At 42.3% G+C, this 14,456-nt stretch overlaps 1 protein-coding gene across 3 annotated transcripts in view; it reads left to right on the top strand.

Annotated features, from left to right (window-relative positions):
- Positions 1 to 14,456, top strand: part of agl (amylo-alpha-1, 6-glucosidase, 4-alpha-glucanotransferase) — an 88,903-nt gene that overhangs the window by 58,186 nt on the left and 16,261 nt on the right. For all 3 annotated transcript variants that reach the window (XM_033028868.1, XM_033028870.1, XM_033028869.1), the window contains exons 24-28: positions 5,976 to 6,151; positions 6,612 to 6,714; positions 9,837 to 10,062; positions 11,032 to 11,143; positions 11,378 to 11,513. In XM_033028868.1, coding sequence (XP_032884759.1) covers positions 5,976 to 6,151; positions 6,612 to 6,714; positions 9,837 to 10,062; positions 11,032 to 11,143; positions 11,378 to 11,513 — 753 coding nt within the window. The remainder of the gene's footprint in view (positions 1 to 5,975; positions 6,152 to 6,611; positions 6,715 to 9,836; positions 10,063 to 11,031; positions 11,144 to 11,377; positions 11,514 to 14,456) is intronic.

Below are 14,456 nucleotides of genomic sequence, written 5' to 3'. Positions count from 1 at the left end.
TGCAATGACAATAAAAGATATATTATTATTATTATCATTACCAGAGTAAAGAAACACTGATCCAAACAAGAGTACTGTGGTATTTTATAGGAGGCACACGAGATTGCAGATGCTGGAATCAGTAGCACAAAAATGGAGAGCTGCTGATGAACTCAAGTGGTCGGTCATGCAGCATCTGTGGCGGGAAATGGACAGTCAACTTTTCTGGTCCAAATGAAGGGTCTCGAGCCAAAATGAAGAAGGGTTTCGGCCCGAAACGTTGCCAATTTCCTTCGCTCCATAGATGCTGCTGCACCCGCTGAGTTTCTGCAGCATTTTTGTGTATCTTCCCTTTACAAGATGCTGCCTGACCACCCTGGTTCCTCCAGCAGCTCTTTATTTGCTACTTTAGTTAAAAACAGTTTTAAAATATATATTTTAATCGTGAAAAGAGGCAAAATGATCATAGAACATGACATATGATTAGTTCCTGGGTGAAATCAAGTGGATTTAATACAGTTCTCTCCTATAGCAATGATAATGGAGAAGAATACTTAAGTTTTAAAAATAAGTAATTTCCAAGACCTTGTTTTTTGCATCTTGGAATACGTAAAATGTGGAAGCTGATCATAATGTAGAGTGGTTTGGGAAACTGACTAATTTATGAATTTCACCTTTGATTTAAAAATAGTTTTAATTAAACAGGAGGGAATGAAGCAATAAGCTGTAGTACATAATGTTTGGGACAAAGACCCATCATTTATTTATTTGCCTCTGTACTCCACAATTTGAGATTTGTAATAGAAAAAAATCATATTTGGTTAAAGTGCACATTGTCAGATTTTAATAAAGGCCATTTTTATACATTTTGGTTTCACCATGTAGAAATTACAGCAGTGTTTATACATAGTCACCCCATTTCAGGGCACCATAATGTTTGGGACACAGCAATGTATTGCAAATGAAAGTAGTCATGTTTAGTGTTTTGTTGCATATCCTATGCATGCAATGAATGCTTGAAGTCTGCGATTCATGGACATCACCAGTTGCTGGGTGTCTTCTCTGGTGATGCTCTGCCAGGCCTGTATTGCAGCCATCTTTAGATTATGCTTGTTTTGGGGCTAGTCCCCTTCAGGTTTCCCTTCAGCATATAAAAAGCATGCTCAATTGGGTTCAGATCGGGCGATTGACTTGGCCACTCAAGAATTGACGATTTTTTAGCTTTTAAAAACTTCTTTGTTGCTTTAGCAGTATGTTTGGGATCATTGTCTTGCTGTCGAATGAACTGCCGGCCAATTAATTTTGAGGCATTTGTTTGAACTTGAACAGATGGGTGTCTATACACTTCAGAATTAATTATGCTACTACCATCAGCAGTTGTATCATGAAGATAAATAAGCCAGTGCCTTCAGCAGCCATACATGCCCAGGCCATAATACCTATACCACCGTGTTTCACAGATGAGGTGGTATGCTTTGGATCTTGGGCAGTTCCTTCTCTCCTCCATAATTTGCTCTTGCCATCACTCTGATATAAGTTAATCTTCGTCTCATCTGTCCACAAGACCTTTTTCCAGAACTCTGGTTGCTCTTATAAGTGCAGTGCATTCAGAAAGTATTCAGACCCCTTCACTTTATCCACATTTTGTTATGTTACAGCCTTATTCTAAAATGGATTACATTCATTTTTTTTTATCATCAAACTACATACAATACCCCATAATAAAAAAGTGAAAACAGGTGTTCAGAATTTTTTGCAAAGTAATTCAAAAGAAATAGCTGAAGTATCACATTTACACAAGTATTCAGACCCTTTACTCAGTACTTTGATGAGGCACCTTTGGCAGTGATTACAGCCTTGTCTTCTTAGGTATGATGCTACAAGCTTGGCACCACCGTATTTGGATAATTTCTCCCATTCTTCTGAGCAGATCCTCTCAAGCTCTGTCAGGTTGGATGGAGAGCGTCGATGCACAGCTATTTTCAGATCCCTCCAGAGATGTTTGGTCGAGTTCAGGTCCGGGCTCTGGCTGGGCCACTCAAGGACATTCATAGACTTGTCACAAAGCCACCCCTGCGTTGTCTTGGCTGGGTGCTTGGGGTCATTGTCCTGTTGGAAGGTGAACCTCCGCCCCAGTCTGAGGTCCAGAATGCTCTGGAGCAGGTTTTCAACAAGAATCTCTCTGTACTTTGCTCTGTTCATCTTTCCCTCGATCCTGACCAGTCTCCCATTTCCTGCCACTGAAAAACATCCCCACCGCATGATGCTGCCCACCATCATGCTTCACCGTAGGTATGGTATTGGCCAGATGATGAGCAGTGCCTGGTTTCCTCCAGACGTGACATTTGGCATTCAGGCCAAAGAGTTCAATCTTGGTTTCATCAGACCAGAAAATCTTGTTTCTCATGGTCTGAGAGTCCTATAGGTGCCTTTTGGCAAACTCCAAGCGGACTGTCATGTGCCTTTTACTGAGGAGTGGCTTCCTTCTGGCCACTACCATAAAGGCCTGATTTGTGGAGTGCTGCTGATATAGTTGTCCTTCTGGAAGGTTCTCCCATCTCCACAGAGGAACTCTAGAGCTCTGTCGAAGTGACTATCGGATTCTTGGTTACCTCCCTGACCAAGGCCCTTCAAGTTGTAGAAACATCTCAAAGATAATCAATGGAAACAGGATGAACCTAAGCTCAATTTTGAGTGTCATAGCAAAGGGTCTGAATACTTATGTAAATGTGATATTTCAGTTATTTCTTTTTAATCACTTTGCAAAAATTTCTAAACACCTGTTTTCGCTTCTTCATTCTGGTGTATTATGTGTAGTTTGAAGATTAAAAAAAATAATTTAATCCATTTAAAAATAATGCTGTAACATAACAATGTGGAAAAAGTGAAGGGGTCTGAATGCTTTCTGAATGCACTGTACTTCTTGGCAAACTAACCTGGCCATCTTATTTTTGCGGTTAACCAGTGGTTTGTATCTTGCATTGTAGCCTTTATTTCTGTTCATGAAGTCTTCTGCGAACAGTGTTCATTGACCAATTAACACATGACTCCTGAAGAGTGTTTCTGATGTGTCGGACAGGTGTTTGGGGATTTGTCTTTATTATATAGAGAATTCTTCTGTCATCAGCTGCGGAGGTCTTCCTTGGCCTGCCAATCCCTTTGTGATTAATAAGCTCACCAGTGCTCTCTTTCTTCTTAATGATGTTTCAAACAGTTGATTTTGGTGAGCCTAAAGTTTGGCTGATGTCTCTAACAGATTTATTCTTGTTTCTCAGTCTCATAATGGCTTAATTGATTTTCATTGGTACAACTTTGGTCCTCATGTTGATAAACAGCAATAAAAGTTTTCAAAGGTGATGGAAAGACTGGAGGAAAGACTAGGTGCTGAGAGCTCTCTTACACCTGCATCAAGGAGGCAATTAAACACTCCTAGGCAATTACAAAGACCTGTGAAGCCATGTGCCCCAAACATTATGGTGCCCTGAAATGGGGGGACTATGTATAAATACTACTGTAATTTCTACACGGTGAAACCAAAATGTATAAAAATGTCCTTTAATAAAATCTGACAACGTGTGCCTTTAACCACATGTGATTTTTTTTTTCTATTACAAATCTCAAATTGTGGAGTACAGAGGCAAATAAATAAACGATGGACCTTTGTCCCAAACATTATGGAGGGCACTGTAAATTATGGAAATTGCTTGAATCTTATCAGTCCAGGCATTGATTAACCGCTTGGACAAGTATAATCTAATCAGAGAATTGCTATGGATTTTAGAGTGAGTCACATTTGATTAAAGTTTTGAGATGGTCGATAGCATTTTATATGATATGAGGGTGATAAAACTACTGAGTTACTGAGCTGGTAGTTCAGAGTCCTGGACTAACAATCCATAGACTCCAACTTCAAATTCCTCCTTTGCAGCAGTAGAAATTTAAATTCCATTAATAAAATGGTAAGATAAGTAAGTTACATGATAAGTAAGAGTGAGCATAAAAAAGACCACATTGCAGTAAAACCCCATTTGGTTCACTTATCCCCTTCGAGGCAGGGAATCTGCTGTCCTCACCCAGTCTGGCATAGATGTGACCCCAAAACCCATAATGTGGTTGAATCTAAAGTGTGGTGCCATATGTGAGGCTGCTAAGGAGATGAGAGCCCATGGTATCAAAGGGCAGATCTAGCATGGATAGCAGGTAGGCTGGAGGGCAGAAGCCAAAGAGTGGCAATAAAGGGGGCTTTTACTGGTAGCGGTGACTAGCAGATTTCCGCAGGGGTCGGTGCTGGGGCCACTGCTCTTCATCTTGTATATTATTGATTGGACGAGGGGATTGAAGGCTTTGTGGCCAAGTTTGCGATTTATATGAAAATAGGTAGAAGGGCAGGTAGTTTAGAGAAAGCAGGAACTCTGCAGAAAGACTTGGACAGGTTGAGGGAGTGGGCAGAGAAGTGGCAGATGGAATATAGCCAAGCAAAGTGTGGAGTCATGCTTTTTGGTAGTAGGAGTAAAGGCGTAGACCTTTTTCTAAAAAGGGAGAGAATCCAGAAATCGGAGGTGCAAAGGGACTTGGGAGTGTTGTTGCAGGTTCCCCAAAAGGTTAATCTGCAAGGTCGAATCGGTAGTAAAGAAACTCAATGCTAGCATTAATTTCAAGAAGGCTTCTATACAAAAACAGGGATGTAATGCTGAGGCTCTATAAGGCATTGGTAAGGCCGTATTTGGAATTTTGTGAGCAATTTTGGGCACCAGATCTGAGGAAGAATGCTGGCTCTGGAGAGGGTCCAGAGGAGGTTTACAAGACTGATCCCAGGAATAAGTTGGTTAATCTATGATGAGCGTTTGTTGGCACTGTGCCTGTACTCGCTGGAGTTTAGGGGGACCTCATTGAAGCATAGAGAATAGTGAAAGGCTTGGATAGAGTAGATGTGGAGAGGATGTTTCCACGTGAGAGAGTCTAGGACTAGAGGTCGTGGCCTCAGAATTAAAAGACGTTCTTTTAGGAAGGAGATGAAGAGAAATTTCTATAATCAGAGGGTGGTGAATCTGTGGAATTCTTTGCCTCAGAAGGCTGTGGAGACCAAATCGGTGGATATTTTTAAGGCAGGGATAGATAGATTCTTGATTAGTACAGGTATCGGAGGTTATGAGGAGAAGGCAGGAGATTGGGGTCAGGAGGGAGAGATAGATGAGTCGTGATTGAATGGCGGAGTAGAATTGATGGGCGGAATGACCTAATTCTACTCCTATCACATGACCTTATGATCTCTCCTACAAAATGGTCATGCAACAGTCAGGAGAGCATTTGGGGATGGGCGATGAATATAGGGTGTTGCCAGTGATGTTCAGATCCCCCAAAAAATTAATAATTGGTGTGCATGGAGTCTCAATAAAAGGTTGCTTGTGTGGGATTAGCAAGTGCATACAATTGACGGTAACCTATTAAATAATTTAGAAATAGACCACCGACCGGGTGGCACAGCAGTAGAGTTGTTGCCTTACAGCGCCAGAAACCCGGGTTCGATCCTGACCTCGGGTGCTTTCTGTACAGAGTTAATGCGTTCACCCGGTGACCGAGCTGGTTTTCTCCGGGATCTCCGATTTCTTTGCACAATCCAAAGATGTACTGGTTTGTAGGTAAATTGGCTTAGTAAAATTGTACATTGTCCCTAGTGTGTGTTGGGTAGTGTTAGGGTGTGGGGATCGCTGGTCAGCACGGACTCTGTGGGCCGAAGGGCCTATTTCCGAGCTGTATCTCTGAACAAAACCAAGAGTACAAATAAAATAAAGGTAAAAGAAAGATTATATGATTGGTGAAATGTGATGAGTCCTATTTCCATTCGGTTACCATCCACACTTGGTTCAAATATACATTTTATTTTGATAAGACGGTGAGAAGCTGGGATATTTGGATGGACGAGTGAACAATTACTAGCAAAAACATTTTGATAAGATGTTAGTTCTATGATTTTTTCCTTTGTCATTTTCTCCTAGCTTTGTCCAGAATGGCTCGACGTTTGTGAAGCAGCTTGGTTTGGCTTCAATACAGATGTGCGGAATTGGGCGATTTCCTGCACTTCCCCAACTTTCACCTTCCCTGAAAGGTGTTCCCTACAGACTGAATTATATCACCAGTGAGAAGGAGCAATGTTGTCCTTCATTAGCAGCTGGTAAGTCAGCACAACTTCCCTCAGATGTTTTGATTTAACGCAAATTTCACCATAAATATTCCAATATAATCTCCAAAACTGCACTTAAAGGATCGGTGAACCAGAAAAATTACCTTCCTTTTTAAGAAAACCGTGATACTTTTTTTTTTTAAAGTCATACTGTGAATAATCTTTATCTGTTGGATTTACTTGGTTTTGTACCCTCTATAACAAAGTTCGACAACATTTTACAAAATAAAATTGTCTCTCGAGTATCGTTTTTAACTCTGCAATCTGCCTCTTATTTTAAAAATAATCTCCATTCCATCCACATTGTGCAGAATTTATCAGTTACCAAGGATGCCTTTTAAACATTGCAGTATAAAGGTCATTTGTATTGTTATGCTGAAAAAGCAATTCTGCCATTTCGTTTTTTCATTTCAACTCTTCTTCTAATTTGGATTTTTACATTTCTATTAAGGGCTGCCACATTTTGCTGCTGGTTTATTCCGCTGTTGGGGTAGAGATACCTTCATTTCTCTCAAAGGACTGCTGCTGGTGACAGGACGTGCACCAGAAGCTAGGTAAGAAGCAAACGTGTCATAGAATCCTGGATGATATCAACGCCGAAGGGGTAGTTTTTCACATTTTTAGTTTAAGGATACAGCACGGAAACCAGCTCTTTGGCCCACCGAGTCCACACTGACCGTCAATCGCTTGTTCGTACTGTTATCCTGTTTTCTCACCCACTCCCTACACACTAGAAGCAAATTACAGAGGCCAATTAAACTATGAACCTGCTCGTCTTTGTGATGCGCAGAGGAAACCAGAGTACCCCGAGAAAGCTTATGCAATCACAGGGCGAACGTGCAAACTCCACACAGACAGCACCTGAGGTCAGGGCCTCTGGCACTGTGAAGCAGTAGCTCTACCACTGTGCCACCCCTTGTGCTAGTCTCATGCCCATTATTAAAACCATCTGCACTAAACTCATTTCCCTAGATCATTTGTACCCGGAAAAATCTATTCTGATCATGTGAAGCAGCAGCTTGAAATTTATGAGTCGTCCTTAAATGCAGGAGAGGTGGCAGAGGATTGGAGGGTGGCAAATGTTGTGCATCTTTTCAAGAAGGGCTGCAGCGGAAATGCTGGGAACAATAAGGTGGTGAGCTTAAGATCTGTAGTTGATAAGTTACTGAAGAGTATTCTGAGGGCTAGATATACAGGCATTTGGATGGGCGAGGGCTGATTAGAGACAGTCACCACAGTGGGAGATCGTGTCTCACAAATCTGTTTTTTTTTTTGAAGACTTGAGCAAAAAGGTTGATGAAGGTAGATGTGTACATGGACTTTAGTAAGGCGTTTGACAAGGTGCCGCATGTTAGGCTGCTCTGGAAGGTTAGATCTCATGGAATCCAAGGAGTGATAGCTGAATGGATAGCAAATTGGCTCCATGGAAGGAAGCCGAGTGTGGTGGTGGAAGGTTGCTTCTCAGAATGGAGACCTGTGACCAGTGGTGTGCCACAGGGTTCGGTGCTGGGCCCGTTACTGTTTGTTATCTACATCAAAGATTTGGATGAGAACATACAGGGCAAGATTAGCAAGTTTGCTGATGATACAAAAGTTAGTGGTTTTGCAGATAGTGAATATGGCTGTGAACGATTGCAGCAGGATCTGGATCGATTGGCCAGGTGGGCGGAGGAATGGTTGATGGAATTTAATGCAGAGAAGTGTCAAGTGGTGCATTTTGGGACGTCGAACAAGGACAGAACCTACACAGTAAATGGTAGGCCTCTGGGTAGTGTTGTAGAGCAGAGGAATCTAGCAGTACAAGTGCATGGTTCCATGAAGGTCGAGTCGCAGGTAGATTATGTGGTCAAAAGGCTTTTGGCACTTTGGCCTTCATCAGTCAGAGTATTGAGTATAGAAGTTGTGAGGTCATGTTGTATAGTTGTATAAGACGTTGGTGAGACCGTATTTAGAATATTGTGTCCAGTTTTGGGCACCGTGCTATAGGAAAGATATTGTTAAGCTTGAAAGGGTTCAGAAAAGATTTACGAGAATGTTGCCAGGACTAGAGGGTGCAAGCTATAGGGAGAGGTTGAGTAGGCTGGGCCTCTATTCCATGGAGCTTAGGAGGATGAAGGGAGATCTTATGGAGGTATACAAAATCATGAGAGGAATAGATTGGCTAGATGCACAGTGTCTTTTACTCAGAGTAGGGGAATCGAGAACCAGAGGGCACAGGTTCAAGGTGAAGGGGAAAATATTTAATAGGCATCCAAGGGGTAACTTTTTTACACAGAGGGTGGTGGGTGTATGGGACAAGTTGCCAGAGGAGGTCATCGAGGCTGGGACTATCCCATTGTTTAAGAAACAGTTGGACAGGTACATGGATAGGACAGGTTTGGAGGGTTATGGACCAAGCGCAGGCAAGTGTGACTAGGGTAGCTGGGACATTGTTGGCCAGTGTGGGCGAGTTGAGCCGAAGGGCCTGTTCCGCACTGTATTAATCTGTGACTCTATCAATGACATTTTTTTGTTTCTGCTTTTTTGTTCTGATAACCAGTTTGGATTCCTCTTAGAAAGCAAGATATACTCTTTAGATTAGACCACCTTGCTGTACATTTTGACTGTCGGACATTACTTGTACAATTCTAAATCTAAACAAATGTCAACTTCAATCGTCCTAAACTGCAGTGTCAGGAGTGTTAAGGGCCTGTCCCACCAGCATGCGATTGCATGCGTCTAGCGCGACCAAACGTGGTCGCTTGAGGCTTACGGCCTCGCAGGGCCGGTCCCAATTCAAACCGTGGAGGAGTGTGGAGTTGTGCGGGGCTGGTCCCGACATAATACTCACCAATCAGCTGGGCAGGAGGAGGGCCGACTGAATTTGGACGTCGCACGGCGTCGGGTGGTGACATCATCATGCAACGACATGCCGGGCGGTGATGTCATCGCGCAACGCCACGCTGCGTACGCCTGTCGAGGCGCTGCGTACGGCCTCAATGCGGCTGCGGGCCGACAGGCCGTTGTCACGTGGGATTTTCGGACAGTGCAAGATTTTTGGAGCCCCGCGCGATGTACGCCTCAAGCGACCACGTTTGGTCGCGCTAGATGCATATGCTATCGCATGCTGGTGGGACAGGCCCTTTAGGCAGTGCTGTTCAAGAGAACATTTCAGATTTAGAACAATTAACATAGCCAGGAAAGATTGTTGATGGATTTGTTTACAACACTCTTAGTAGGTACCTGTACTCATAAATGAAAATTAAATGAATTAACAAAATAAACAAATTATTGCAGAATAACAAACATTTAGTAGATTTGGCTTATTGATCTTTTAAAGATGCTGAGAATACAAGTTTAAAGCAAAATATTGTAATGGAATGGCCAATTGCCTGGGTGACAGAGGAAGTGGTGATATATCTCGTTATTATTCTCGTTATTATATTGCTTTTCAACATATCTATTACAAGCTTGTATAAGTTAGTCATCTGAAGCAAGCTCAGAATTTCCTTATCTATCAAGCAGGTAAGCAAGTTCCTTATCTATCAAGAAGTGGGATGTGGTCTAAGTACAGGTACTAATATAAAGTAAGACTCTCCTGGATGGTTTGTGTGTTAACATGACTGTAAAGTAGATACATCCTTTCAAGAGAAAAAAACAATTATTTCTATTTATAGATTACTTCCTTTGATTACAGGAATATAATCCTATCGTTCGCAAGTACTCTGCGACATGGTCTAATTCCAAATTTGCTTGGACATGGAATATATGCACGATATAATTGTAGAGATGCTGTCTGGTGGTGGCTTCAATGCATTCAAGATTTCTGCACCTCAGTTGAGAATGGAGAGGATATTCTCAAATGTGCAGTCTCTCGACTATATCCAACTGACCATTCTCCAGCCCTTGCTCCAGGCACTGTGGTAATTGTTTACTTTGTCCTAAATAATTTTTTTTTTTTTTTTTTTTTTAAATATTATACTTCTGAACACACATTCTTGTGAATACCAAGTTTAGTTTTGATGCATAGTTACTTCAAGATGTTTCATTTATTAGTTTATCTTAATCTTCCCTGTCAGAATTTGACGTGGTTAGAATTAAGTTTAATTTCATAAAAATTGATTGTGTGTGTGTTGTAATAGAACCGAGAGGGGGGAGACTGGGAGGAGAGATAGGAGTAGAATGTTAAGGTTGTGGTGGGACATGGCATAAGAAAGGCAGGATCATGCCCATGTAAGTGTACACAGTCAGAGTCTGTTCCCTGTGTGCTAAGTCTGTGGATCAGAACTTGGTCCCCAATCATCTTAGAGTATAGAAATAAGAAACTGCTGATGCTGAATTACCAAGGAAAGGCAAAAGTGCTGGAGTAACTCAGCCGGTCAGGCAGCATCCTTGGATAACATGGATAGGTGACATTTCGGGTCGGGACCCTTCTTCTGACTCTTTTTGTCTCCGATTATCTTACCCTTTGTCATTTGGCTTTGTCAGGATCTCTGTTGCCATGTAATGTGCGTCCCAGTTAAAAAGATATCTTACATGGGTCTGAAGAAGGGTTTCGACCCGAAACGTTGCCTATTTCTTTCGCTCCATAGATGCTGCCTCACCCACTGAGTTTCTCCAGCATTTTTGTCTATTCTACATGGGTATCTACCATTGATCAAGAATACCGGAGATCAAGAATGGGAAAATGAATCCCTACAGTAAACCTAAAGAAGGGTCGTGACCCAAAATGTCACCTACCCATGTTCTCTAGTGATGGTGCCTGACCAGCACATAGTAGTAGAATGCTCAGATAAGCAAATATGTCATTTGCCATCGTCACAATTTAGGTGGTGTTACAGTATTATTTTCTAAATATTTTAATGGGTGCATTTTTAAATGTTGTGTGTCAGGAGCAACCACTATATGAAGTGATGCAGGAAGCCTTGCAGCGCCACGTGGAAGGTGTAGAGTACAGAGAAAGAAATGCTGGACCTCATATGGACACGCGCATGAGAGATGAAGGTATTTAAGCAATACCTATATTCTACTACAAATAAATCAAGTCATTTTTGAATCGATAATCAGTGGTAAAGGTGTCGTGGGTTATGGGGAGAAGGTGGGAGAATGGGGTTGAGGGGGAAAGATCGATCAGCCATGATTGAATAGCAGAGTAGACTTGGTGGGCCGATTGGCCTAATTCTGACCCCTACAACTTATGAATTGTACATGCCATGACTGAGTTTATTTTCCTTCTAGGTTTCAATGTTTCTTTTGGGGTGGATCTAGAAACGGGTTTTGTGTTTGGTGGACATCGGTACAACTGTGGTACCTGGATGGATAACATGGGGGAGAGCGACATGGCTCAAAATAGAGGAGTTCCAGCCACACCACGGTAAGAATATCAGTAAAATCAACTGGAAAGAAAAACTGTTCAAAACCAAAGAAAGTTTAATTTTGTTTTTAACAAACTATTTTTGAACTTTTTAATACAATATTATTGTACAACATTATTGGGAATTGTACAAAAGGGACGGGTTGCACCTGATCAGGTGGGGGACCAGCATTCTGGCAGGCAGGTTTGCCACTGCTGCACGGGTGTCTCCTCCCCCCCCCAATTAAATAGTGGGGGGGAGGAGACAAATTGGAAATACAAGTATGGTTGAAGGGAAAGAGAGTATAGGAAAAGTTAAGAAAGACACCAGAATTAACGGGACAGAAAGCTCACGAAGGGATAGTATGAGAGTATGGCCAAGTGAAATAGGGATCGATGAGAAAGGTGAGATGAGTAATGGATTAAAAGTATATATGAATGCACAAAGTATAAGAGGTTGGTGGATACGACATTGTGGGGATTACAGAGACATGGCTGCGGGAGGATCGGGACTGGGAACTGAATATTCAGGGTTATATGTCCTACAGAAAGGACAGGCAGGTGGGGTAGCTCCGTTGGTGAGGGATGAAATTCAGTCCCTTGTGAGCTGTGACGTAGGGACTGACAATGTAGAGTCGCTGTGGATAGAATTGAGGAATTGTAAAGGTAAGGAGTTATCTACAGGCCCCCAAACAGTAGCCTGGATATAGGGTGCAAGTTGTAGCAGGAGTTAAATTTGGCATGTAATGAAGGTAATGCCACTGTGGTTATGGGAGATTTCAATATGCAGGTAGACTGGGAAAATAAGGTTGGTTCTGAACTCCAAGAAAGGGAGTTTGTAGAGTGCCTCCTGGGGGGATTCTTAGAGCAGCTTGTACTGGAGCCTACCAGAGAGAAGGCAATTCTAGATTTAGTGTTGTCCAATGAACCAGATTTAATCCAGAAGATGCAGGATCATTTCATTCCAAAGATGAAGAAAGATTCTAAGGGGAGCAAGAGGCAACCGCGGCTGACAAGGGAAGTTAGGGATGGAATAAAATTAAAAGAAAAGGTGTATAACACAGCAAAGAGTAGCGGGAAGCCAGAGGATTGGGAAACATTCAAAGGACAACAGAAGGTAACAAAAAGGGCAATATGGGGTGAAAAGATGAAGTACGAGGGTAAGCTGGCCAAGAATATAAAGAAGGATAGGAAAAGCTTATTTAAGTGTTAAGAGAAAAAGATTAGCAGAGACAAATGTGGGTCCCTTGAAGGCAGAAACAGGTGAAATTATTATGGGGAACTAGGAAATGGCAGAAGAGTTGAACAGGTACTTGGTTTGTGTCTTCCTTAGTCAAGACAGAACCAATCTCCCAGGTGTACTAGGGGACAGAGGATCTAGAGAGACAGAGGAACTGAATGAAATTTGCATTAGGCGAGAAATAGTATTGGGTAGATGGATGGGACTGAAGGCTGATAAATTCCCAGGGCCTGATGGTCTCCATCCCAGGGTACTCAAGGTGTCTCTAGAAATCATGGATGCATTGGTGATCATTTTCCAATGTTCTATAGATTCAGGATCAGTTCCTGTGGATTGGAGGGTAGCCAATGTTATCCCACTTTTCAAGAAAGGAGCGAGAAAGAAATGGGGAATTATAGACCAGTTATCCTGACATCGGTGGTGGGGAAGATGCTGGAGTCAATTATTAAAGAAATAATAACGGCTCATTTGGATAGCAGTAAAAGGATTGGTCCAAGTCAGCATGGATTTATGAAGGGGAAATCCTGCTTGATTAATCTGGAATTTTTTGAGGATGTGACAAGTAATATGGATGAATGAGAGCCAGTGGATATAGTGTATCTGGACTTTCAGAAAGCTTTTGATAAAGTCCCACACAGGAGATTAGTGGACAAAACTAGAGCACGTGGTATTGGGGGTACGGTATTGACATGGATGGAGAATTGTTTGGCAGATAGGAAACGGAGTAGGAATAAACGGGTCACTGTCAGAATGGCAGGCAGTGGCAAGTGGAGTGCCGCAAGTCTCAGTGCTGTGGCTACAACTATTTACAATGTATATTAATGATTTAGATGATGGAATTAAAAGTAACACTAGCAAATTTGCAGATAACACAAAGCTGGGTGGCAGTGTGAACTGCAAAGAGGATGCTAGGAGGTTGCAGGGTGACTTGGACAGGTTGAGTGTGGGCAGATACATGGCAGATGCAGTATAATATAGATAAATGTGAGGTTATCCACTTTGGGTCCAAGAACAAGGAGGCAGATTAATATCTCATTGGTGTCGGATTAGAAAAAAGGGAAGTGCAACGAGACCTGAGTGCCCTTATACACCAGTCACTGAAAGTACACATGCAGGTACAGCAGGCAGTGAAGAAATCTAATGGCATGTTGGCCTTCATAATGAGAGGATTTGAGTATAGGAGTAAAGAGGTCCTTCTGCAGTTGTACAGGGCCCTGGTGAGACCACATCTGGAGTATTGTGTGCAGTTTTGTTCTCCTAATTTGAGGAAGGACATCCTTGCTATTGAGGCAGTGCAGCGTAGGTTCACAAGGTTAATCCCCGGGATGGCGGGACTGTCATATGTGGAAAGACTGGGCTTGTATTCACTGGAATTTAGGATGAGAGGGGATCTTATAGAAACGTATAAAATTATAAAAGAACTGGACAAGCTAGATGCAGGAAAAATGTTCCCAATGTTGGGGGAGTCCAGAACCAGGGGCCACAGTCTAAGAATAAAGGGGAGGCTATTTAAAACTGAGATGAGAAAAAAAACTATTCCAATCAGAGAAACATAGAAACATAGAAATTAGGTGCAGGAGTAGGCCATTCGGCCCTTCGAGCCTGCACCGCCATTCAATATGATCATGGCTGATCATCCAACTCAGTATCCCGTACCTGCCTTCTCTCCATACCCTCTGATCCCCTTAGCCACAAGGGCCACATCTAACTCCCTCTTAAATATA

This window comes from Amblyraja radiata, chromosome 10 (assembly GCF_010909765.2).
Source record: "Amblyraja radiata isolate CabotCenter1 chromosome 10, sAmbRad1.1.pri, whole genome shotgun sequence".
NCBI lineage: Eukaryota > Metazoa > Chordata > Chondrichthyes > Rajiformes > Rajidae > Amblyraja > Amblyraja radiata.
This window is presented reverse-complemented; position numbering and strand designations above follow the sequence as displayed.